This window comes from Copadichromis virginalis, linkage group LG14, assembly GCF_057382275.1.
Source record: "Copadichromis virginalis isolate Kocher_CV1m ecotype Utaka linkage group LG14, C_Virginalis_male_GT1.1, whole genome shotgun sequence".
Lineage (NCBI taxonomy): Eukaryota > Metazoa > Chordata > Actinopteri > Cichliformes > Cichlidae > Copadichromis > Copadichromis virginalis.
Window position 1 is genome coordinate 4327200 of NC_140631.1, and position 27240 is coordinate 4354439.

At 40.4% G+C, this 27240-nt stretch overlaps 1 protein-coding gene across 2 annotated transcripts in view; it reads right to left on the reverse strand.

Annotated features, from left to right (window-relative positions):
• Nucleotides 1-27240, reverse strand: part of sez6b (seizure related 6 homolog b) — a 246012-nt gene that overhangs the window by 55007 nt on the left and 163765 nt on the right. For both annotated transcript variants that reach the window (XM_085479055.1, XM_085479054.1), the window contains exon 4: nt 16472-16661. In XM_085479055.1, the coding sequence (XP_085335181.1) occupies nt 16472-16661 (190 nt within the window). The remainder of the gene's footprint in view (nt 1-16471; nt 16662-27240) is intronic.

Below are 27240 nucleotides of genomic sequence, written 5' to 3' on the forward strand. Positions count from 1 at the left end.
TATAGTGGCTCACAAAAATAGAAATGAGTGCTGCATTGGTCTTTATAGTATTTCTTGTTTGAGCTAAAACGCAGCTGCTTAAGTCGTGTCCTCTCACTCCCTGAGCTGGTCATTAGCATGGTCAGCTGTAGCTGTTAAAACCTAGGCCAACCAAAAAACTAAAGAACTGAAAGGCTCGTGGGAGATGAGAAAAGAGATAAAGGAGCCATCATGGTAGCACTGTGGCATCATAACACTGGTGTTAGCAGGGAGCTTTCACAGAGACAAATTGTCCCCAAGGCTGCTATGTGCTACATCATTTTGCTGTGTCTTTCCAGAATTTATGGCCATTTATCATGTTTTGACTTTAATGAAACTTTACTGATATGCTCAGCTTTTATTTTTCTTTCATGTAAAATGTAGCAGATCTACATGGGGATGAATGGTAAAATAAAAGATGAAAGTGCAGTGGCAATGTAAAAATAGTTCAGCCCTGGACTGGCTAGAAGCCAAATATGTACAACTGCTGTGAAAAAATGTTAGCCTCTGCTGTATCTAATCAGGCCTTATGGCCACAGTGTAGATCACGAGAGAAGAGCAATAATTTCAGATGTTTAATGTTCCACTGTAGCAAGCGAATGTAAATTGAATTCATTTATTTTGAGCTTCTGATATGGCTTTGATGTGAAATGACCCAGCTCAGCTCAAACTTAGTCTCTAATCTCATTTGCTCCCTCAGAGGATTTATTTCTGCTGACCATTGCCCTCATATTACTGGAAGGAGATGACAAGCTCTACAAAGATTAATGTATGTTGCAGCTCTTTTTCTGGCTTTGCTATGGAATAGCTAGGCTCTCACAGATACAGAGTCGGTGGGCATTGCTATTCAATAATAATGGAAACTGGCAGTTATTCTCTACACATTATTTCAAGCAAACAAAACACAGTTAGCAACATCCAAATTATGTCGTATTTCACAAGGCCAACCATTAAGCCTTAATCTGGATATCAAAAAAGAAAACAAAAACAAAACAAAAAACAAAACACCAGAATCACTTTGATTAATTCAGATGTCCAGAAAAACAAATCTTGCAGTGGTGTGGTGTTTTGGTGGTGTGGCATAAGAGCCACTTCTGGCAATGAATATGCAGGAGTACTAGAGCTTAAAGCCAAATATAATATAAACTAGGTTGGACTGATGCATCTTTCTCTATTTTTAGAATAACCACAATTACCTCTGTCTGTTAACTATAATATCTAAAACTAAAGTTCCTTATGTATTGGTCATTTGCACTTAGTGGCCACCCAGTTAGGCTTCAGTGTTCAAACACGTCATTAAAGAAATAATCTCAGCTGATATAGCAAATTCAGTTTATTTCTTTATTTTAATCAATTTTGGCAATTATTTACCTATCTCATCATTGTGTGAGTAATTTGATCAGATTCAGTAAGAAGGACTAGAGGTTACAGTCCCTGATAATGCATTGCTTTAGATGGAGAGACTCTTGAGTGATGGCTGTTATGAGGAAAGGCAGCCCAGAAACTTTGTCAGCAGCACGCACCATTGTGTGCCTCAACTTTCGGTCTTTTACCCAGGCTAATCTGCCATTTTCCTTTCTTGGTTAGGTTTAGGGATTAGAGATCTGATCTGGATTATCATTTTAAAATTTGGGACACATCGTCAGTAGTGGACCTTTGATTCATCGGGTGTTTCGGCCGTTATCACTAGACACCCTCATCCAAGGAGGCCCTGCCAGGGTTGATCAGGCCCTGGAGTGTGCCACTGGTTTATGTTAACTTGTTATTTCTCTTCTTCTTTCTTCTGTTTAGTTTCCTACAGTTTATTTTCTATCTATTCACTGCAACTGAGAAATAATACTTACCTCTTTACCATTAATGGAGCCTAAATTCTTCAAAGGGATAGAAAAGGTGATAGAGAGAAGTAAGACAAAAGGGACAAGATAGGAGAGAGGAGAGCCAGACGGGGGGCGCCCGGTCGTACGCAAGTTTTTGGGAGTTAGACTAAAGGACGAGGTCTGGTCGCAAAGTTGTTGTTACGATCTCTGTGGGAAAAATTGACCTCTGATCCAAGTCCACTTGCATCTGCCAATCCCTGGCAACCTTCAGCGGGCCCAAGTCTGGGGTTGAGGGGATTGTCCTCGGCTTGTCTCCTTCCCGGACAAATGTTGATGAAAACTGACGCTCCTCTTGGTTCATGAAAGGTTGAGTGATGATGGAGTTTCTTTTGCACTCAACTTTCTCGGCTAGACACCCGGGAACCTGGTTGTGTCTCCATGTGTATCTGCCCTGAGTACGGCTAGTCCTACAACCAACCAAGATGTGCTTGAGTGTTGCTGGGACTGTACACAGGGGGTAGGATGGGTCCTTTCCAAACCACAGCTGCAGATTTATTGGGGAAGGTAGCAGATTGTATGTCGCTCGGATGATGAAACTTAGTCTATTAGACTCCATGCTGCAGATTTCACTCCATGAGAGTTTCCTATTTTCCACACTCTATTGTGTCATGCTGTCTCCCAACAGCATGACACAATGAAGGAATCACAAACATTTTTCTTTCTAGATGCACTTTATACAAACATTAGCACAAAATGCAAAGCTCATTGAGAATCACATTGTATATTTTGTGAAAAGTTTATTTCCCAAAACAATGGATTCAATGTGAATCTAAAGCAGCAGGCACTGTTCTGTTTGTATTAGCAGTAACTTAATCCCTCATTTTTCTGACTGTGTTTCCCGGACACTTTCCATTTTGACAAGTAGACTAAAAAGGCTGGTTCTAATATAGTGCCTTCTTTGCTTACATACCTTGCTGTATTCATCCACTCACAATAGCACTTTTCTTCTATGTCTAAGTCTTCTATATAACATTCACACTTCAATGAACTCATCACTTCAGTCCCTTGCCCGAGGATACCTTGGCATCCAGACTGGAACAGACAAGGATCGAGTCACAAATGTTAATTAATTAATAGCTAACTGTTACTGCCAAAATACTTTCTCAAAATTTACACTCAGTAGCAGCTGTGAAATCGGTAAATGGACTGGCATACATTGGTTCACCTTGCTAGTGCTTGTAAAACAGCTAACTGATCATCTGCAGAGGACTGGTTTATTTGAAGAGTTTCAGTTTGCTGGATGCTGGATTTTTCATGCAGGGCCAAATAAGAAAGGTCAAAGGCAGGAACACAGCTGGAGGCACTGGATTTCAAAAGCATGACCTCTTTGTCTTTCATTAAAATTAAGATAATAGATTTAGATTTACTATTAGCCAAATGTGAATATAGATAAATGTTGTTAGCAGTCTGTGTCAGTTTTAACATAAAAGACTGGATGTTAAGACCTCTTACCCTCTCACCAATGTAATGAGAGGTAAGCCAAGGGTACTTCAATTTCTTTCGATCTCACCTTTCTCGACAATAAGGGTATTTATTTGTTCTGTTCTGCCCTGACATCAACCGAAGCTTTGTTGGATAGAGAATCTTGATTACAGCACAAAGTGGCTGGCAACATTAAACAGAGCGGACTATTTGAATATTGGCAAAAGGCAAACCAGTGCAGGATTATGACAGTCATAGAGCAAAAGGCGGGGTACAGCCTGAAGAGGCTGCTAATCTATTCCAGGGCTAGCATATAGAGATAGACATATTCATATCTGTGGTATGAATACAATCACTAGTTAACCTAACTTCATTCATCTTTGTGTATCATCCATCTCTCTGGTTTATTGTAGGGTATTTACCTTATAATATAAAGTGCCTTGGGGCAACGGTTATTGTGATTTGGTGCTATATAAATAAAATTTTACTGAATTTTAATTGAATCTTTGGACTGTGGGAGGAAGCCGAAGTACCTGGAGAGAACACGCTAACCCCATTCAGAAAGGCCCCAGACTTGATTTGAAATACAGGACTGGCATAATTTCTGTCTGATATAAAAAAAATCGTATCAACAGTGACAAGGAATTTCAATATATTCAAGAAGGAGCCACCAAGAGCTAGTATAAATATATCAGAGCTAGTATAAAACACAAAGACTTTCTTCATAAGTGTTCTAACAGTATTCCAGACATTGTCTGTGCTGTCCTAATTTCACAGAGATCCACTGGGAGAAAAGTCTGTGCCTTGACAGAGAGAGCAGCAGAGAAAAACAAAGAGAAACATGGAGAAGACCTACAGTATCTGCTCTGAGAAAAATCTACAAGAGCTGCTTCCCTCTTTTCTTCACCCTCAAGAGGCGATCAACTATGATAAATAGCCAGCAGGAAGAGTTGATGAAGACACGGAAACACCCACATAGAAATCATACATAAATCAGAGGGCCACAGATGATGCAGGCTGAGCTGAATGGAAAAGAACAAGGGAAGAAACAAATTGCTGGCACACTTGGGTCTAATCCAGGGGTCGGCAACCTGCGGCTCCGGAGACGCATGCGGCTCTTTAGTCCTTATAGTGCGGCTCCGCGTGGTTTGTGAAAATAAATTAGAAGTATTTAGCTTAAGTGTATTTTATTTATGTTAGTTCTTTTTTAACTTGTAGTTCTAAATTGGAAGATGATTGTGATATTGAAATATAAAAATACAATTATATTCTTTAATTTTTTCATCGCTCAAAATAAGCGTTACACTCATGGAAGTCGGTGTACGAAATGCCGTGCATTTATCGAGACTTTCAACTCCAGGTAGGCCAGTTATGGACCTTCGGATCCACATTATGTCAGCAGCTGTTCTCCACCATGAACTGTATTAAAAACAAACACCGCTCACGCCTCACAGATGACAGCTTACAGTCCTGCGTAAAGATGAGGTTCAGGAGCAGAAGTTCCATTGTAAACATATCACGGCAGACCCGACGATGTTTGCATGAAAATGCTTTTCAGCATCTCCTTATTGACCACTTTTTACACACGATTGCTGTATACAGCCGGCTGCAGAGGCGGAGGCAGACATTTGATACACCCGGGGCTTAGCCCTAAAGGGTAGAATGCATGTGGGATTGTGGGAGGGGGATGACTGAGTTTTGAAACATGGACATATATATATATATATATATATATATATATATATATATATATATATATATATATATATATATATATATATCCAGAAGAGCGCATATATATATATCCAGAAGAGCTTCTTCCTGATATTGCTGTCATGTAGCGGTTCCGAATGACAGCAATATCAGGAAGAAGGAACACGAGAAGCTGGAGAAATACCAAGGGCTCAGAGAAGAGCTTGAGAGGATGTGGAGGGTGAAGGTAACGGTGGTCCCCGATGTAATCGGAGCACTAGGTGCGGTGACTCCCAAGCTAGGCGAGTGGCTCCAGCAGATCCCGGGAACAACATCGGAGATCTCTGTCCAGAAGAGCGCAGTCCTGGGAACAGCTAAGATACTGCGCAGGACCCTCAAGCTCCCAGGCCTCTGGTAGAGGACCCGAGCTTGAAGGATAAACCGCCCGCAGGGGCGTGCTGGGTGTTTTTATATATATATATATATATATATATATATATATATATATATATATATATATATATATATATATATCGGCTTTAAAACCAAGTTAACGCTGTAAGTACAAACATCACTAATGTCACACAACTTAGTTGTTCACACAAAGCATAAAGGTAAAAAACATTATATACAGTGTTATCTTCATTTTAGATGGCAAAATGTATTTGCGGCTCCCAGAGTTTTCGTTTGCGTGGAAACCGGGTTTAAATGGCTCTTTGGATGTGAAAGGTTGCTGACCCCTGGTCTAATCTATGTCACAGTCATTCCCCCACTGCCTGAGAGTCAGTGAGCCAATCAGGGGGCTTCAAACATAACTGCAACACCCACCCACACACCACCCCTCCAATCTATTTCATTTATGCTCAAAAGGCTGCAGTATGTGGACATGTTACATAGAGATCACTCTGAAGATTGCTTTTCAACTAGCCTAAACTGGTATGGAGTGCTGGATCTTCCACCCAATATTCAGTAACCCAGTTACCAGTTATACAGTTGTTGGCAATTATGCAAAATTACTCCACAAATATAGAGACCTAAGGAAGCAGCGGTTTCTTTCAAATGAAAGAGGTTCATCCTTTTCTAAAGACAAATACGGTTGGCGAATTTAACACATTTAATTGCAGTTATAGTTGATTGTCACTATATGTTCAAAGCCAAAAAAGAAGTCATAACCATGACAACAATGTCAGTCAATGTGTTGGTCACGCACCATGAGCTGGGTGTCAAAAAATGATTTTGTTTGGATTTAAATTCCAGATCAGTGAAATAAAGGCAAATGATCAAAGTCAAGGTGTTTTTGGAAGCTGCTTTGATTCAGTAAAAAAAAAAAGAAGGTTTGTTTCTTTTCTGTAAATATTTCTTTTAAATGGCCCAATGATAGTGCAAAATGTATTAATTTCACAATAAAGACTCTAAAATTGTGACAACTTTTTTTCATTCTTAGTTCAAATCATGGTTTGGATTAAACCAGATAGAAAGGTTTAGAAAACTTTCTAAGAAGCCTTTAAATCAGACCTGAACGACGCCCATGCCACAGCCAGCATTTTGGTTCTCATGCTGGGCGGTCAGGGACAATTAAGAATTTAAATCTAAAAAATTTCTTGGATCAGATTCCTTGGATTTCATGGCTTTGTCTGTGCATTGAAATGGCAAATAAACTGGTTATTACTTAACCATATGCTTTACCTGACAACTCAAAGTGCTTTTTACAACTTGCCTAATTCACACAAGCAGTTTTTTCTTTGCTTATGTGCTTTCTATCTAACATTCACACTCAGATAAATGCATCAGAGAGCAACTTGGGGTTAATAGCTTGCCTGAGAATATCTGGCAAGCAGGCTGGAGACCCCCGGGATCAAACATCATTTCCTTTGGGATTAATAAAGCGTTCTGATTCTGACACCACAACCCTTCCAATTAGTACATGACCTGCTCTACGTCCTGAGCTACAGCTGACATGTGACAACGTGACATGCACTGTCAACTATGGGACCTTATATAGACATGTGTATACTTCCAAATCATGTCCAGTCAGCTTTAACACACATGGGCTCCAATCAAGTTGTAGAAATATTTGACAGATGATCGATCAGTTAAAACAGGCTGCACCTAATTTTGAGAGTAATGGCTGGGAATATTTCTTTAAATAATATTGTGAAATGACAAAAAGTTAAACACACAAAGCACTCTGAATACTTTCTATATGCACTGTATTATACACTTGGAGGTGTTGTGTAAGTCAGTGCTTTAAATTAACCAAATTGTTGATATGGATATTTAATTTTTAATTATCGTTAGCTTCATAGCATAATTGCCTAAGTCATTTGACTAAGTCAATGACTTAGGCACTTATGCTATGAAGCTAACGTTATGCTAATGAGGCTAATAGACTTGACTTCCTTCAAAATGTGAAAGATCCCACTAACTGTTTTAATCACACACTGGATCTTGTGCTTACATATAGCTGAAATTGAAAATTTAACATCCATCTTTTGTCTGATCATTTTTGAAAACATTTAATTTCCCAATAATAGATTACACAGATACATGTTATTATAGTAGAGGTCTTTCTGAAAGTGTTGTAACTAAATAGCGAACTAACTGAAGAAGTGATCTCTCTACTATGATCTTCTTTATGCCATGTGCCAACACAATACAAAAGAGCTACCTAAATTTTACTCTCACCAAGGTTCATTGCCATCTTAATAGTTTACATTGTCACTTTATACAAGCCTGTATACTGTGGTTCCTCAGAAAAAGAAGGCAACTAATCAGAGATGCTTGACTCTTTGGTATAACTCACAAACATGGACCTCAAAGAAGAAGACATACAAAATAGAGAGGAAATGATACTGCACTCATTTCAAAGACCGGTTGGCCTGGAAAAATAGTTTGTTAATTTATAAAAATGCCCTCTGTAAAACTAGGACATCTTACTATTCATCAAATTGAGGAAAACAGGAGCACACTGTGCTGCAAGTCTTTAAAATGGATGATGTTACGAGAATGGTTCTCAGAACTGTTAATTTAATCCGAGCAAGTTTGAATCACCATCAGTTTGGTAGCTTTGTTAGTGATAAGAAGGCTGCCAAACTGATGGTCAAAGAGACTGGGCGGTTTACTAATCAAAAGTGACAACGAGTGAGTGAATTACAGGGTGCAGAATGGCTGTAGGATCATGCAAAAATGTTGCAAGGTCCCAATAAAGTTGCTATGCAGGAGTACAAGATTGGATTTTCCATAAACTCAATACTCAGATATTTATTGGTGCTAAAAATTAATATTGAATTAAATAACTCATTTGCAACCGTATTGATAACAACTGTGCCTTCTTTGCCTCCTCCAGCTGACACTTCACAGAGGAGCACTGCAGGCAGTCAGACACACAGCTCCTCCACTCACTAACTGAAGTAGTTAATATTAATAACGCAGGCATGACAGAGGTGCAAATGGTTGCAGTAAAGTGCCAAAGACAGTCAGCAGCATGAAGGTATGAATGCAACAGTCCAGGGGTGGGGGGTAGATGGGGGGAGGTAGTGAACAGAGTTATGTCTTCCGGCAGCCTGGTGAATGAAGCTGTTCAGCAGTTGAAGATGTTGATGCTGTTCTAGTGAGCTGAGCCTCGAATCTTCGGTACCTCCTCCCCGAAGGCAGGAGGCTGAAGAGGGAGTGTGAAGGGTGAGAGGGTAAGGGTGCTGATGATTTTGTGGGTATGAAAATGCCCATGAGGGAGGGTAGAGAGGCACCGATGACCTTGCTGGTTGTATTCATGTTTTGCAGTCTTCCAGCAGGAGGACATGCAGCCTCCGTACCACACAGTGATGCAGTTGGTGAGGACACTCTGAAGTCTCCTGCTATGATGATGAATCCATTTGGGTGTGCTGTCTGTTGTTCACTGATACCCTGGTAGAGCTCAATGAGTGCCTGTTCCTAATGCTGATAGTAGTGATGGGAGGGATGTAAACAGCAAAGAGGATAACCAATATAAATGACCTCAGCAGGTAGAAGGATCAGCACTTAATGATAATAAACTCTGTGTGACACACACACTGTCTGGGACCCTGGACATGGGGTGTCACCATCTCTCTCTGGCTCAGGTCTTTTCCTCTTCTCTGGTCCTAGCTATTAAAACAGGTAAGGCATAACTGGGTAACTGATCCCAGCTGCCCTGCCAGCCTCCCCAGCACTGCCCCAAAATCCACTGCATCACCCTTCCTCTGCAGCGGAGTCACAGACTACACCCTGCCACATACCCCACCAACCAACTTAGGTTGGGGAGCCATCAGTGAGCGGGACAAGAAATCAGCCCCGACCGTCAGCCTATTGACCACCACAAACTTAAAAGGCTGGAGAGTCAGATACCACCAGGTGATCTGGACATTGGCACCCTTCATGTGGTGCAGCTATTGCAGTGGAACATGATCCTAACAGAGGTTGAATGAGCATCCCAGGAGGTAATAACAAAGCGAGTCAACCATCCTCAGGATTGCCAGACACTTTGCATTCTGCTTTAAAGTTTACAGAGTAAAATCCAGACTAACCTGGTTACATTTTTGAGCAATGATAATGATTTTTACACTGTAAGTCAGCAACAGTTGCATGCTAGGACTCCATCAGCAGACTGCAGTATGTAAACTGCTCATGTTGCAAACTCACAGCTAAAAGTTGAATGTCCATAGAGACTTTCCTCCATGGTAAAAGGACTGCATCACCTTCCATTCACAAGCACTGGTTAAGCCATGTCCTCATACTTCTAATGTCTTACCAGCACCCACAGCTAACCCATCTTATTAATCAGACTCCACATTCCTCACAGAGGAAATATCAATGGAAGGTTTATTTTTGATGAGTGAATGGGTGAAGAGGGAGCTGAGTGTAAAAGCGAAGCTCTCAATTTACCGGTCGATCTACGTCCCTACCCTCACCTATGGCCACGAGCTGTGGGTAGTGACCGAAAGAACGAGATCGCGGATACAAGCGGCAGAAATGAGCTTCCTCCGAAGGGTGGCTGGCCTCTCCCTTAGAGATAGGGTGAGAAGTTCGGCCATCCGGGAGGGGCTCAGAGTAGAGCAGCTGCTGCTCCACATCGAAAGGAGCCAGCTGAGGTGGTTCGGGCATCTGACAAGGATGCCCCCTGGGCGCCTCCTGGGTGAGGTGTTCCAGGCATGTCCCACCGGGAGGAGGCCCCGGGGCAGACCCAGGACACGCTGGAGAGATTATATCTCTCGGCTGGCCTGGGAACGCCTTGGTATTCCCCCGGATAAGCTGGAGGAGGTGGCTGGGGAGAGGGAGGTCTGGGCCTCTTTGCTTAGGCTGCTGCCCCCGCGACCCGGCCTCGGATAAAACGGATGAGGATGGATGGATGGATGGATGGAGGTTTATTTTTCACTTTGGCTATGCATCTACAACATCATCTTTTGAGTTCCTGCATTGGTCTTCAAAACACCACTGCTGAAGCCCAACCATGAAAACTGATAAATAAAAAAATCATGAGGATCATACAAAGGGAAAAGGCAAATTATGCCAATGGTTTATATAATCTGAGCCAGACAGATATAGAGCCTCAGAAAGACAAGATTAACCCATATCTATGAAGGAAAAACACAAAAACTATCTGCTGCAAGAAGGTGCCATTTACAAGGTGCCATGATTGAATATAAATTAAAATAGCTTACTTCATTAGGACAACAGCACTGAATCAGACACCGTTTGTTGTGCTTTTGGAGGAGCATGAGACTCAACATGGTGACATAGGCTACTAGATAGCTGTCGGGTTGCTCACGCTGGGCAAAGTGTTAAAAGTATGGGACATGAAAAAAAGCAAGGAAAGGCTGGTGGCGCGATCCCTGGTTGCTCCAGTCTGCCATATCACTGGGCAAGATAATAAAAAACATGTGTGAATGTTGGTAGAAAGCACTCAAGTGTAAAAAAATGCTTTTGTGAATGACAAATGTTTTCTAACTTGCCTTGAATTCATGAGTAGAGCAGAAAAGCACTATATAAGAACCAGTCCATCCAAAGTGCAAAGTAAGGGTCTATTTGCACAAAAATAAAGATTAGTTACATGAATCCCACGCTTAGTTGGCTCACAGGCATCAAAGCTTTGAATCTCACTGTGAGTGCATTTATTCACACAACTGCAAAAGGCTACCTGTGATTAACATTTTTGTTTTAACACCTGCGCAACTGACCAGTATTGTTGTTTTTCATTTTCTCTTTAAAACATTTTACACTTGAACATTCACTTGTATATGTGAGATATGGCAATGCAAATGAAATTTGCCTACAAATGACTACTGAAGCTAATTTATAGCTGCTTCCTTGAGAGGAAATTGTATCTGTGAGGGAGAGGCAAAGAGGAAGACAGAGAGAGATTAGACAAGTTTGGGCCCTCTTACTGTATTATCAACATTTCATTAACAACTATATTACAATAAGAGCATCTTAAAACAGCAGGCGAAGGAATGCTGCAGATGGGAGGCACTTAAAAATATAATTTTACACATTCTCTTCATTCAGATATATATTACTAAATTTCTTTTGACCATTTTGGAAAATGTCATGAAATAGACATTTATTTAGTAACTAGAACTGAAAACTGTGGACATTTACAAAGCCAGGAATGATATTAGAGTTTAGGACAAAATGCCAAGATATCAGTGCCTCCTGGTTTAATTTTAATTATCGTTTTTCAAAAATGTGTCATCCTAGAGTCCCCTAAATCTATTATTAAAAAATACTACTAGGTCACTAAACACCTTAATACACCCTTTGGCCTTTGCAGAAGTGCAGTCAGACTACATGCTAGTGTATTTTCATGTTAAATATACAGTACATACGTCAAGCATTTGAACGCACCAATTAAAACGGCGTAAATGTAAGGGTTGCTATGGCAGACACTGCCCTAGTTTCCAGACTAAGTCTGTTAAATAAGGTTGCACACCTTCAGTTTACTGTCCTGCTCTTGACAGCCCTGCATATGTTCTTATTTATAGCACCATGAAATCTCCTTTTGCTAACAGAGATTAATGGTCTATTAGCAGTCTTGCATTTTACATGAAGTGATGAAAAATAGATACATCTTATTCTGTGCCTGGACATCAATGAAGAAACTTACAAGGGAGATTCATTTATGGCTCACTCATCAGAGCTCACTGAAAATAAATGGGCGTGACAGGCTTGCACAGGACAAGACAGTGTGGGTGGGAAATATCCTTCCATAATGAGATTCAATTTCACACAATGTCATAACTCCTGTCATGCTGGATGGGACAAGGCTATGAAATTTGAAGTCTAAATGGAAGTGGTACAGACAGCTCTGGAGAGAAAAACACTGTGCAGTGTTAACATGGGAGAAGGGGTGACCTTGGCTCAGGGGGTTGGGAAGCTCATCTGTAACCGGAAGGTTGCTGGTTCAATCCCCCTGCTCTCTGGTCGTTGTGTCCTTGGGCAAGACACTTTACCCTACTGGTGATGGCCAGAGGGGCCGATGACGCGATATGGCAGCCTCACTTCTGTCAGTCTGCCCCAGGGCAGCTGTGGCTACAACCGTAGCTGCCTCCACCAGTGTGTGAATGTGAGAGTGAATGAATAGTGGAATTGTAAAGCGCTTTGGGTGCCTAGAAAAGCGCTATATAAATGCAATCCATTATTTTTATAAACTGTAGAATTATATATACTAAAGATATTCATGTGATCACATACAAGGGAATCCAATCCAACTGAATTCTATTCATATACCACCAAATAACAACAACAACTGCCTCAAGGCAAATGAGTTATACAAAAAATTCATTGTACAGCCTGTCTTCCTTTAGGTTGTGTAATACTTACTACAATCTGAAAGTGTGTTTATAACTTCTAAGAAGATGCTATATCTATAACATAAAATATTAGAAAACTACATGAACACTTGCATGAGCAACTATGACACAGCCATACATTCACAGTAAATGTTAGTCATCCTCTTCCAGCGCTGCGTGAACTGTCCAATCCTTTCTCTGCCTGGGAACAATAAGTGGGCCCAGCAACTCAATCTGATGAATCCTATCTGAGTTAAAACATGGTCTCCCTCATCACTTGAGCTACTGCAGTCCAAAATCATTTAATTTATTGATCAATAGCCTCTTTTTCAGTATTACTGACGAACACTGAGGCCAGGGAGGGAACCATTTGAACGGAAAAGCACAAAATTGAGTTTTTCTGTGAAAAGTTTTTGCTCAGTGGTGGAAAAAATAGTGTCTACACTTTGAATTAACACTAACATTAAATCCTTTCTTTACACCTTCCAAACAACATTATCTATCCTTATAATTACATCCTCCAGTCGGGTTTCAAAGTTTCAAAATTTTCAAAGAACCTGCAAATAGTATGTTGTACTAAGGTATATTACTGTCCATTCAACAGGATTGGAAAGAGCTATGTGGGCCAGTAAGCTCAAGCTTTCTTTGCTGATCTAACCGAGCAAAGATGCATAGAAAAGCAAAGAATAGAATGCCTCAGAGAAAAAGACAGAATTTAATAAACCAATATATGAAACAATGAGTGGAGGGAAAGGACTATCAGTATTTGAGGTGGAGTTTTTGAGTTGTTTAGTCTGGATTTACACTTTTAAAATCAATCTCCTCCAGAAACTCCAGACATGCAAACAGAGACAAAAACACCATCAGCACAAAACAGTATTTAAACAGTGTTCAAGCAACACATCACCAAGGTGTAATTTTACTAAAAACATGTCCTGGTTCACAGAATATTTTTTCACAGAAGCCAGGGCTTCAGTTTATCAAGTTAGGTCATCATTAGAAGCATGTTGTCTTTGCAGTTATTTATTTTTAGTTTTGGAAACTATTTTCGTTTTTTGTTTCTTCAATTGTATACAACTGAAGAAACAAAAAAAACAGTAGAAACTATGTATAGTAGAAACAGTAGAAACTATATATAGTTTCTACTGTTTGCTGCTGCCAAGACAATCCTTTCATTCCACATTTAAATTTTTCTATCAGGAAGTATATTTAGTAGTACTTTCCTTGAGAGCAGGGAAGTCATGTTTGTGTTGCACTTTGATTTCACCTAGGCTACGGGATAACGCTTTACACTATCAAAGTGGATTTGAAATCAATCAGCCAATCATATTGAACATCATCCTCTTCAGTTTTGCTCAGTTCAAATCACTCTCATGACCGAATATTTGAATAGCCTTATAGACTGTGAATTTCTTGCTCATGTTGACTGATGCTACTACAGAATAAAACTGATAACATCTCACCCAACTCCCATTTATAGATGCTAATGTTTATTAGTCCCTGTCCAGGACGTGTACATCCTCATCACTGAAAGAGTGGCCACTAAATAGACTGCAGAGTCCTGGCCTGATGAGGTAGCTCTTCTGTGTTGTGCCATTTGGTTGGTCAGAGGTGGATTGGTTTGGCCATTTTAACACATTAAAAGAAATTTTCACCATTTCACTATCTCTAAAAGAGAGAGAGAATATACCTGCTGCTCGGCCTGTGGCTTTTCATCAGACTCGGGGAACACGGTGCTGTTTTTTGTAGCCATCCATTATTGTCGGGTTTCATAAATGGCATAAATAAGACACTCTCATGACTCATCGAGTGACTCTACTGACCAGCCATTTGGTGGCATGCAGTCTGACGATGTCACATTTTAGTACCTTGGAACGCTTGGAACCCCAGGAGAGCAGGTACTAAAAAAGTACCTGGTACCAGGTACTTTTTTATTACCTGGTACCAGGTACTATGACCTAATGGAAAACCCTGAAACCTGTGGCAGGTAAGGGTACATCTGGCACCATCTTACAATGCTGTGATTGCAGCCATTCTCCAACTTTCTGAATGGTACTCATGGCCATTGATCCATTGATAAATGGTCTTTGATCAGTGGTTGTTGATCAGTGGTCATCACAATTTGCATATTAATGACCAAGAAACCGACCTTACAGCCTATTGTTCGCCAGTAGTGCTATTTTCAGACCTTTTGCAAATGTACCGCTTATGAGGTTGGGGAAACCTGCATTCAACTAAACTAAAGAACTAACTCGGATGAGTGATGAAACGTTTTTTCCACTGAAAATGCTACATCAATATGAACAGAATCAACACTTTGGGATTTCCTTACTTGGATGATTGAGCATGCTTCAAGACAAGCACAGGCAAACGTTTTTTAATTTTAACTGCATTTTCAAGTTTTCTTCCGACTGATAAAAAAACATAAGAACCATTTCAACAACCACCAAACAGCTAAAATAACAAATGATTAAAGAGCAGGTAAACAGATTCTGCAAAATGGTGTAAATACAAAGCGAGGCTCCCACCATTCACCTGATATCAGGTGCTGAAAGAAGCCATCTGACAGATTCCCAAACTGTAGGTTTCATCACCCTCCAACCAAAATTCACTAAACCAGCAGCAAAAGAAGACCAAAACTACGCTTCACATTTGAAAAACATTGTAAGGAATTCCCTCTTACTTTGGCTCTCTTGCTTCCACCATGATATTGGCAAGACCCCAGATGCAGGCTATGCAAAGTACGTAGCTTTACATAGCAATGATACATAGCCCTAGCAAGACTCCTACACACTGGGGGACACTTAAAGACATAAAAATATAATGCAAAATACAATGATCAAGAAGAGTCTGGATCCCTTTATCAGTGCACAGTATATTGTTGTGTTATTTTTTTCCCCCAATAACTGTACTACAAGAAATTTCTGAGTCATTGCTTTGAATATGAATATTAAACAAGCAGGTACTGAAAAATAACAGAACAGGACAGTGTTTTAGTCTATAGTTTTAGTCAAAGCTGCTATTCAGATTTTCAAAAGTACATGTTGTCTTTAGCATTTAATATTTTAATAATTTATTTTAATATTTCTTGAATATCAACAGTGCGTTATTAGTGGAGGCCAAGAAAATACTGTTGAACTGAAGAAATGTACTTAAGCTGTTAAATTTAGCTGCACACAGTGCAATTCAGGCAGTCAGTTGCTGTAATACTTTTACATTTTGTGTGACATGTTTTTGAAAGTTGAGGTTTGATTTTTGTTCAGGTAAAAAAGATTACAAAACTGAGTGTTAAATACTGATTTTTGCTAAAGTAAAAAAGTGACTCTCTACTTTAAAGTGGCTCTCCTTTTAAGTTATGTTAGCTTATTTCCATGGGAGACATAAATGAAAATGAATGAAAAGTTCAAGTATATATATATGTGTGTGTGTGTGTGTGTGTGTGTGTGTGTGTGTGTGTGTGTGTGTGTGTGTGTATTTGTGTTCGATGCACAACCTCATAAAAAAGTCATAAAACAAGATTGAAACATCTTCATCACTGCTGCATGCTGTGCCTGAATCTATGTTCATGCTTTGCAACAAGCATGAAACTGTCATTTCTACTTTTTTTTCAGCTTAAACTTTCAGCGTGAAGGAAGAACACGTTCAGTGATTCAGACTTACCTTGATATCTGACAAGGACTGCTCCAGCCTGAGGATTGATGCTGTGGAAGCGGATGGAGATCTGATTGCTGTGACTTCTTACTACCAAACCCCTCATTAGAATGGACTCGTTGGCCAGCACTGTGTTCTCGCTGTTTAGAACATCTTCAAAGATCACTTTGTCTCCTTCAGAAAGATTCACATTCATCACCTGACAAAAAAGGAGTACAGATTATATTGTTTGCACATGAAAATAATACTAGAAAAATCCACGTTCTGTGTCATTCTGTGAACTTTCCTAGAGAATGTTGGCTGTAGAGAGAATTTTCTAAGTTTCCGATACCACCACCATCTTTGATGTTTTTTGTTTGTTTGTTTGTTTGTTTTTTAAATGAAATGCTATGTTTTATACAAGATGCAATGGGATGCTAACTTTCCAAGAAGTTCAACTTTTGTCACAGAAAAAGTTGCAGAATATTTTTCTATGAGTCTTTAGAATCTTTAAGATGTGAATGTGAATGAATTTGTGTTGTTTTTGGTCAGCAGTGGTTTTTTGCCTTGGAACTCTTCCATGGACGCCATTTTTGCCCAGGCTCGTTGTTATTGTTCGATCATAAACAGTGACCCTAACTGAGGCAAGTAAGGCCTGCAGTTCTTCAGATGTTGTTGTATTTTTTATGACCTCCTGAATTAGTCATTGATGCGCTCTTGGTGTGATTTTGATAGGCCAGCTACTCCTCAGAAGTTAGATAGTTATAAATAAAGTTATAGATAGTTGATGTAGTTTCTTATCTCTTTCTTTAGATCATGGGATAGTGTATTGACCTACTTCACTTTGTCAGACAGGTTCTATTTGAGGGATCTTAGTAGATCTGGCAGCAATCAGGTCTAGCTGTGGCTAGTGAAATCGAATTCAGTTTTACAAAAAATGTTAATTACACGGTTAAATAAAGAGGTAATCTTAAAACATGAACCTCCACCAGGGAAGTTCACTCTCTTGGCAGCATTTACATTTAAGGGAATAGTATTGCATTTTGTATATATTCATTTTGTTTTCTCTGTTTTTTTAAAACATAGTTTAAGATGTTTGTAGTGCAGTAAAAGTCAGATTAGTGCAGCACAACAGTTTATTTAGATTACGCAAACATTATGTATGAGTAGGTAATGGATTACAGTTACTGATTTGTAAATAACTGGACATGAATAAGTTGAGCTTAGTTCTAACCACCTAGGTCAGCTTAGTGATATTTAGAATCCCTATATACCATTTCTTTTGCCTATATGTTGTCAATACAAATAATGTCAGTAGCAAACATAGCTTCAAATAGCTCTCTATAGCATTATTATGACTTTGACTTCAGAGCAATTATTAGCATTTAAGGAGACATCAAAGCTCAAAAGTGACAAATTAAATTTTTGTTATTAATAACCGTTATTATTGTTTTATTTCACAGTGGCTTTCACAAACAAAATAATACATTAATACTAATACTTTAGATGTTTTTAATATGAAATAAATCTCGTTCACTTTGAGTTCATTGAACAAACGTGGATGTTGGTTTTTAAGTTGCTTCACTAAATAAGAAATATTTTTCCCTTGAAGAAGCATTGTTCCCCTGAAGCATTGTTTGTGTTTTACCTTTTGTGAATTAATCATCAATTATAATCATTATTAACAAACAAGGACCCTTGCATTTTCAGAATTTTGCTATTGAATGGTACCATAAGCATCAGTTCTAGATGCATCCCTACTGTTGACCGTCATGGACTTCCCTCTGCAGTTACCTGACTTCAACAACAATAAACAATTACGGGGGAACATTGTTAGTTTCAACCAGGAATGCCCAATACAGAAAGGCCTGGAACCGGATCTCTGTTTAAAAAGTCTTGGACTCTGATCCAGTGATTATTACCCAGTAGGCAAACGGAGCTTGGATACAGCTGAGAAGAGGACTCGCCCAGCTCTAACTGCTTTTCAGTCTCCGAATGTTGATACTGCCTGCTCTGAATGCATGCTTGCCAGAGATGCCTTGCAGTCAAGCATGAATCTTCAGTCACATCCATTATCAGCAGCTCTCATCCAAATCCGTGCTCTGCATAACTAACTGGGTTAACTTATAGTGGCCTGGAAAATACCCCCCAAGGATCTGTTTATTATAAAGGTTTTTACTTTTGCTGTTTCACAAATGATTAAAAAGGGAATCGCAACAATTTGGACTTTTTGAGTACAGGATATTTTACTAAAGCAATTTAGCAGAAACAAAGCAAAACCCAAGTCAAATAATAATAATCACATAAACAAATCACTTGATTTATAATTATTGAATTACAATTCAATTCAATTCAATTCTTTATTTATTTGTCACATGTAGTTATAACTAGTACAACACACAGTGAAATGTTTTTTCCGGCTAAAAAGTACTCCCCCCCCCCCCCGACTGTGCATCTTACTAAACTTATAATAAAAAAAAAAATCTATATAAAAGTATAAAAATGTATAATATCGTGCAAAATATTACGCTGTAATAGTTAAGAGCTATAGTGTACGTATTTACATAAATACAGATGTAAATGATAAAATACAAATAAAAATAAGGATAAAACTCAAAAGAAAATTATATACTGTGTATGGAATTGTCCATCATGTTGTCCGATTTGTGTTTTGATTGAGGAGTCTCACTGTTTGTGGGTAAAAACTCCTCCTGAACCTTTCAGTTCTTGTTTTCAGGCTACAGAGGCGTTTCCCTGACCTCAGTGGCCTGAACAGTTTGTAAGCGGGATGGCTGGAGTCGTTAGTGATCCTGATGGCCCGGGATCTGCACCTTTCAGCGTAGATGTCCTGCAGTGTTGGTAAAGATGTTCCCATAGTGCGTTCAGCTGTGCGCACGACCCTCTGCAGGGCTTTCTGTTGCTGTACTGTGCAGTTCCCGTACCACACCGTGATGTTATTACACAGGATGCTCTCAATGACCCCGGTGTAGAATATCCTCTGGATGTTCTTGGAGATCTTAAACCTCTTTAAACGCCTCAGATGATAGAGGCGCTGTCTGCCTTTGCTGATGAGGAAGTCCGTATGTGTGTTCCAATTAAGGTCCTCGTTGATATAAACACCGAGGTATTTAAAATTAGAGACTTTCTCCACAGGGTTTCCATTGATCTGAATTGGGGTGTGAGTTTTCTCGCCTCTCTGTCTCCTAAAATCATCACCATCTCCTTTGTTTTGCTGATATTCATGGAGAGGTGGTTTGCCACACACCACTTTGCTAATCCGTCCACCTCGCTTCGGTAGGCCCTCTCGTCATTCCCGGAGATGAGTCCTACCACCACTGTGTCGTCAGCGAACTTCACAATGGAGTTAGTGGGGTATCTGGCCGTGCAGTCCGCGGTGTAGAGGGAATAAAGAAGAGGGCTAAGCACACATCCCTGGGGGGCCCCTATGTTCAGTGAAAGGGTATGAGAGTACACATCCCCTATTCTCACCGACTGTGGTCTCGCAGTCAAAAAGCTGTGAATCCACCTGCACAAGGATGTGCTGAATCCCAGATCCCGGAGCTTATCCGTAAGGATGTGGGGCACTATGGTGTTGAACGCTGAGCTGTAGTCTATAAACAGCATTCTCACATAGTTCCCACGTCCCTCATCTAGATGGCTCAGTGTGGTGTGCAGGACCTGTGCTACAGCATCTCCAGTGGATCTATTTGTCCGGTATGCAAACTGCAATGAGTCCAAGTCGGGAGGGAGGAAAGAACTAATAAAGGGTTTCATGAGCCTCTCAAAACATTTCATCACTACAGATGTTAGGGCCACTGGGCGATAATCATTTAGGCTGGCTGGGCGGGTGTTCTTAGGGATCGGAACAATCACTGATGTTTTAAAGCAGGTGGGGACTACCTGCTGGGCCAGGGAGGCATTGAAGATGTTAGTGAAAACTGTAGTTAGCTGATCTGCACATACTCTTAGCACACGTCCCGGTATGCTATCTGGTCCCGCTGCCTTCCTGCAGTTGGTTGCCCTCAGAGCTCTCCTCACGTCATGCTCAGAGAGTATCAGTGGTGCTGGTTCAGCAGCGGGGGCGGGTGCAGGGCTCTGAGATTGAAACTGAGGTGCCTCAAAACGCGCAAAAAAAGCATTGAGTTCGTCAGCTAACTCCGGTTTCGTACATCTCACCGTGCTGGGTTTATAATCTGTGATTGTTCGTAGCCCGTCCCATATACGTCGGGAGTCGCCATATTGGAAATGCGACTCCACCTTGTCCTTGTAACGCCTTTTAGCCGCTTTCACAGTCTTCCTTAAACCATAAGAAGCTGCTTTATAGTTGGTCATATCGCCCGATGTGAGCCCCATATTGTAGGCCGTGGTCCGTGCTTTGAGAGCTTTGAGAGCTCTCCTGACAGTAGAGTCAACCCAAGGTTTTTGATTGGGAAAGGTCCGAATTGTAGTCGAGGGGATGATGGTATCCACTAGCATTCCAATGAAGCTAATCGCTGTGTCCGCAAACTCGTCAATGTTTGCGGAAGTATCCTGGAATACGTCCCAGTCTACATCACCGAGTACGTCCTGCAGCGTCGCCTCTGATTGGACAGTCCAATGTTTGACCTCTCGCGTCACCGGAGCTTCCTGATGAAGCCTTTGTTTATATTCCGGGGCGAGTAAAATGGCGGCGTGGTCCGATTTCCCAAAAGCCGGTAGGGAGATGGCTTTGTAGCCGCCTTTAAATGGACTGTAGCAGTGGTCCAGTGTGTTGTTTCCCCTGGTGGGACAGGTAACATGCTGGTGAAAATTAGGCATGACCTGTTTTAATTTAGCCCTATTAAAATCCCCCGCCACTATGAGGGCGGTATCTGGATGTTTAGCCTGGTGACTGCTCAGCACATCATGGAGGTCCAATAGCGCCTTGTTGTTATCCGCTTGTGGCGGGATGTAAATCGCAGAGATAATCACAGCCGTGAACTCCCGAGGGAGGTAAAATGGCCGACAGAGGATGGTGAGAAGCTCCAGATGGGGTGAGCATGACCGGGACAGGACCGTGATATTCTGAGGGTTACACCATCTGTTATTAACCATAAAACAAACCCCACCGCCCCGCAGTTTACCGGATTCCGCAGTTCTGTCCGAGCGGAAAATAGAAAATGATTCCGCCGGGGTTATCGCATGGTCCGGCACAGAGCTGGTCAGCCAGGTTTCGGTCAGGCAGAAGATGTTGCAGTCCCTGATGTCTCGCTGGTACCTGGTTCTCGCCCTGATGTCGTCCAGCTTGTTCTCAAGTGACTGGACATTAGCTAGCAATATGCTAGGCAGTGGAGGGCGGTATGCTCTGGTACGCAGCCTGTTCCGGACCCCTGCTCTTCTACCTCTGTATCGCCGTCTCCTTTGTCTCCAACATCCTCTGGAGTCATTGTTCTCGTCGCGGAGGATCTCTTCCGGCCACAACGTTGTGTCCAGTAAACCCGTAGCAGAGGTGAGTGAAAAGTGTTGTCCTATATCCAAAAGTGTGCCAAAGTCATATTGAGTCCGGCCTAGTGCAACACGAGCAAAAAAACCAATAAAAAACATAAATAAAACGAAATAAAAGCACAGTCGTCGCAGAGCTGCCAGGGCGGCAGCCGAACTCAACGGCGCCATCTTGATTACATGAATTACATCCTATAAACTGATGCTGGTTTCTAATGTTAATCCTGGAAGGAGAGAGGTTCGAAGAAAGAATGCGCATGCCTTGGCCACTACAGATTTATCTCTGATTGGTGTAGTTATACTACTCCAACGGGAAGGCAGTCAAATCCTTGGAAGTTGCAATCCAGTGGGAAATAGCCAAATTCTTGGAAATTATAATCCAACACAGCAAAAATGAGTAGAGAAAAAGACAAAAATTATAAATCCAGTTTGTTGGTCCAAAGTGTTTGGGCAGTGGTTGCTCCACTGTTTCTTACTGTATTATACAACTATGAATTCCCAGAGTCAGATCTTTAAATGATGCTCTCCTACTCATTGCACGGAACAAGAGGAAGAACCCCAATGTTCCTGTTTTATACTCATGTGCCCATATGCATCACCTCCTCTTTTACCTCCTTCATGTTCACCATCATGCAATTACTTACTGCACATAATGTCCTCCTGTATATATCCACTTAATGTATATAATGTTCTCTCTCTCTTTTTGCACAGTTGAGGAGCGTGTCAGGATACATTTCACTGCGTGTTGTACTCGTATAACTATGCATGTGAAAAATAAAGAATCTTGAATCTTGAATATGATTATGACATATAAATCCTCTTTTAAGACACACCTTTGTCAACAAGCTTCTTCTCTCTGTTTTTCACATTTCATATACATGATTTAAAACAAAGTTCAAACATTAAAATCACTTAATTACCGTGGTTACATTTTCTTCTTTTCTATGTTGTACTTTAACATGATCTCACATTAACTGCATCACATGTGAATGTTCAGTCCCATATGAATATACAGGGTGGGCCATTTATATGGATACACCGTAATAACATGGGAATGGTTGGTGATATTAAAGTCCTGTTTGTGGCACATTAGTATATGTGAGGGGGCAAACTCCTCAAGATGGGTGGTGAATGACCATGGTGGCCATTTAGAAGTCGGCCATCTTGGATACAACTTTTGTTTTTCCAATAGGAAGAGGGCCATGTGACACATCAAACTTATTGGTAATGTCACAAGAAAAACAATGGTGTGCTTGGTTTCAACGTAACTTCATTCTTTCATGAGTTATTTACAAGTTTCTGACCACTTATAAAATGTGTTCAATGTGCTGCCCATTGTGTTGGATTGTCAATGCAACCCTCTTCTCACACTCTTCACACACTGATAGCAACACCGCAGGAGAAATGCCAGCACAGGCATCCGGTATCCGTAGTTTCAGGTGCTGCACATCTCGTATCTTCACACCATAGACAATTGCCTTCAGATGACCCCAAAGATAAAAGTCTAAGGGGGTCAGATCGGGAGACCTTGGGGGCCATTCAACTGGCCCATGACGACCAATCCACTTTCCAGGAAACTGTTCATCTAGGAATGCTCGGGCCTGGCACCCATAATGTGGTGGTGCACCATCTTGCTGGAAAAACTCAGGGAACGTGCCAGCTTCAGTGCATAAAGAGGGAAACACATCATCATGTAGCAATTTCAAATATCCAGTGGCCTTGAGGTTTCCATTGATGAAGAATGGACCCACTATCGTTGTACCCCATATACCACACCAAACCATCACTTTTGTTGTTCCAACAGTCTTGGAGGGACCCATCCAATGTGGGTTAGTGTCAGACCAATAGCGGCGGTTTTGTTTGTTAACTTCACCATTCACATAAAAGTTTGCCTCATCACTGAACAAAATCTTCTGCGTGAACTGAGGGTCCTGTTCCAATTTTTGTTTTGCCCATTCTGCAAATTCTGTGCGCCAATCTGGGTCATCCTCGCTGAGATGCTGCAGTAGCTGGAGTTTGTAAGGGTGCCATTTGTGAGTAGCTAATATCTGCCGAAGGAATGTTCGATGCCACTAATGCCACTCTACAGTGATTTAGACTAACAAGCACCCTGCTTGTTAGTCTAAATGTGTTAGCAATGTCTTAATCCAACATGTAATTTAATCAGACTAAATCAGATTAAAAGTATTACAAATCATTATAAGTATTACAACACCCTTATTAAGATAAACTTTCGGATTTCTAAAATATTAGCTTTGAATTGTCAGTCACGCTATTCAGCAGACTACATTTATTATACCAACATTTAACAAGCTGTAGAACATTTTACAAGAAATTAAAAAGTTATTATGTTTTGCAGAAACAAATTTTCTGTGATGTAAATATCTAATAATTCATGCATCTTTTCTAGTTTTATGTTTTATTTTGAAGTTTACTTGAGTTTCATTTCCTATGAGGATTGTGAAATTATTATTATTATTATTATTATTATTATTATTATTATTATTATGGGTAATTTCTAAAGTGCCATAGAGGCTATGGACAGTTTTTCAGCGGTAGAGTCATTATTGTTGCCACACAGCATACTGTCATCTAGTGACAGAGCAAACTGGAGAACTTACCTGTTTCAGATCAGATGACGAAATGGTCCTTTTATGAAAAGACTTTATGGCACAAAAGTGCTAGCCTTCACAGATTAGTTTGAATTTAGAAGCAACTTGAAAGCTGTGATAGAGAGGTTATAAAAGGAACATTTAAAAGCCTGTTTGCACTTAAACTATCATTAATTTCCTGGTAAAAAAGAGAATTGAAGACAAACTCTGACTTTCAGTTTTGTTATATAAATGCTGTCTTTGTCAAATCTAGCACAGTATCAGACATTTTATTATATTAACATTAAAATATCAGCATGTATCGGAAGAAACTTGATCAGATGTCTGCTTTGAATATTGTTCAAGAACAAATCAAACGTAAGAAACACAGGAAAAGTTTAAAGGACAGTATAGAGAGAGCTCAGTGATAATGCTTTAGATAAGCTTGTCTCTTTCAGTGAAAGCATGTATGGTGACACAAAAAAGTGTCACTTGTAACTTTTTCATCACAGCAGGTATATCTTTAGGAGGCATCCTATTTTTTTTGCAGTTTTCTATAGATCATATCAACCACATCACCTCATACCTAACTAAGAGATGAATCCACAGCTTTCCTTAGAAAAGCTGCCAAGGTAGGTTTGTGGGCTGGATATCCACTCAGAGGAGTGGTCAGCATGTTCACAAGTATGAACATCAAACTGGACTTAAGACTTCTAAGTACAGAACAACACTAAAAATGTTGACATACTTACAGTATAATATACATTTAACACATTAACATGTACAAACGCAAAGTCTGGACTTTAAATCAAATCAAGATGTTTTGAAATGACCTTAAACAGGTTGTTTGTGCCTGGAAAACCATCTTATGTGGCTGAATTAAAAAAAAATTCCACAAATGATAGTGTGCCAAAAGTCCTTAAAAGCAATGTGAAAAAATTATTCACAGTTATTGCAAATGCTGATAACAACTAGTTATTAGGGTTAGAGAGCATGTGTGTTTTTACACACAGGGACAGCCACGTTTAGATTTTTTGTCCTTAATGAATAAAATCATCCTTTAAGTATTCTCTCTGGTTTATTATCTAAAACATATTAGTGCAAGTATGACAAATACTTCACTGCACTATGAGTACAGAAGGAACCTATCCAGCTCAAGACAGCACCAATGACTCCACAAGCTCAATAGCCTCTATGGTATGCCTGTGTATAACAAGTCATAAAGCACAGTTAATGAACTCATGGACACAACAGGATCAGGAAAATAGTGTGCTGAACAGAGGGCATCACCAAGTAATCACATTATGCCTACAGCACAGTGATAATAAAACACTTGGGAGACATAATCTAATTTGTCCTGGCTTAAGTCCAGTTTCTGTAAAACAATCTCACGAACATAATCATAAGTGGTGAACCCAGATCTGGAAAAAGCACAAGGCCTTGTCAGCATAATGGATGACATTGTTTTCAAATCTGTATCGCAAACTATTATCTAAGATCTGTCAAACAGTCCCCTCAGTAAAATCTGTGGAAAACTACAGCAGTGGTTTTGGAGTGTTGTGCTGTAGTCTGCTGATGCTGTTATTCTGCTGTCCTGTTCATTAGTCTCATGCTTTTTTTAGACTAAGCAAAAAAATAAAAAATAAATAAAACTTATATAGAGATAGAGCATCCCATCTGCTGCTGTGTTTATTGATCAATTTATATTCTTGGATTTAGTGTTATTCCTGGTTTTGGTTCTCCTTATTGTGTGTATATCCTTAGCTTCTAGTCTTTAGGTTTCTGCTACTGTGCCTTCCTGTGTTACACTTTTAATGTCAAGTCACCACTGTTTCAATGTTTGTGCACCTCCTGTGTTTCCCCCACTCAGTCATGTCTCCATGTCTCAGTGCCATGTCTTTGTGAATGTCTCTTGTTTCCTGTTTTACTTTGATAGTCTTGCATCTTATTTTCAGTTTTGCTTCCTCTTGGTCACTTGTATGTGATCCCCGCTGTGCTCTCCTCCTGGGTCATTCCCTGGTTATGTCACGGCTGCACAGCAGTCGTGTGGTGAATTGAGTAAAGGATCCAAGATGCAGGCACTGACTGGGGTGCGAGTGAATATTTATTGCAGAGGTGATAAGGGGACAAAAACAGGAGGAGCAGAGCGGGGAGTAAACCAACCTAAACTGGGGAAAACTAAAGAACTCAACTTAAACCAAACACGCACAGGGGGAGGAACAAAATACACAATGAAAGATGGCGGAGAGACGCAGACTAAACACCAGGTTACACAGAATGATGCAGACGGACACGGAGTTAAACAGACGACGCGACAGAGAGCACAGGAAAACACAGGGCTTAAATACACGGGGAGTAATCAGGGAATGGGCCACAGGAGGGAGACACAGCTGGGAGCAATAAGGCTAACGAGACAGGGGAGAGGTAAAACTGAACACACTGACATGAGACATGAACTTTCAGAATAAAACAGGAAACTAACAGACACAGAGAATCAGACAGGACACTGAACATGACAGGCAGACTCATGAGCAGACACAATAACACCATGGACAGACAGAGGGAACACAGAGAAGTGGGAGCAGGCAGGCAAAGAACAGAAACCTAACAAATGGCAAAATCACAACAGAATACACACTCGGAATGAACAAAAGCATAAGAAAACACAAAACACTGAGTCCTCAGACTCAGGACCATGACAGGTTATCCCTCTGTGTAGTTAGGTCCTTTGTCTTCCTCTGTTTCTTG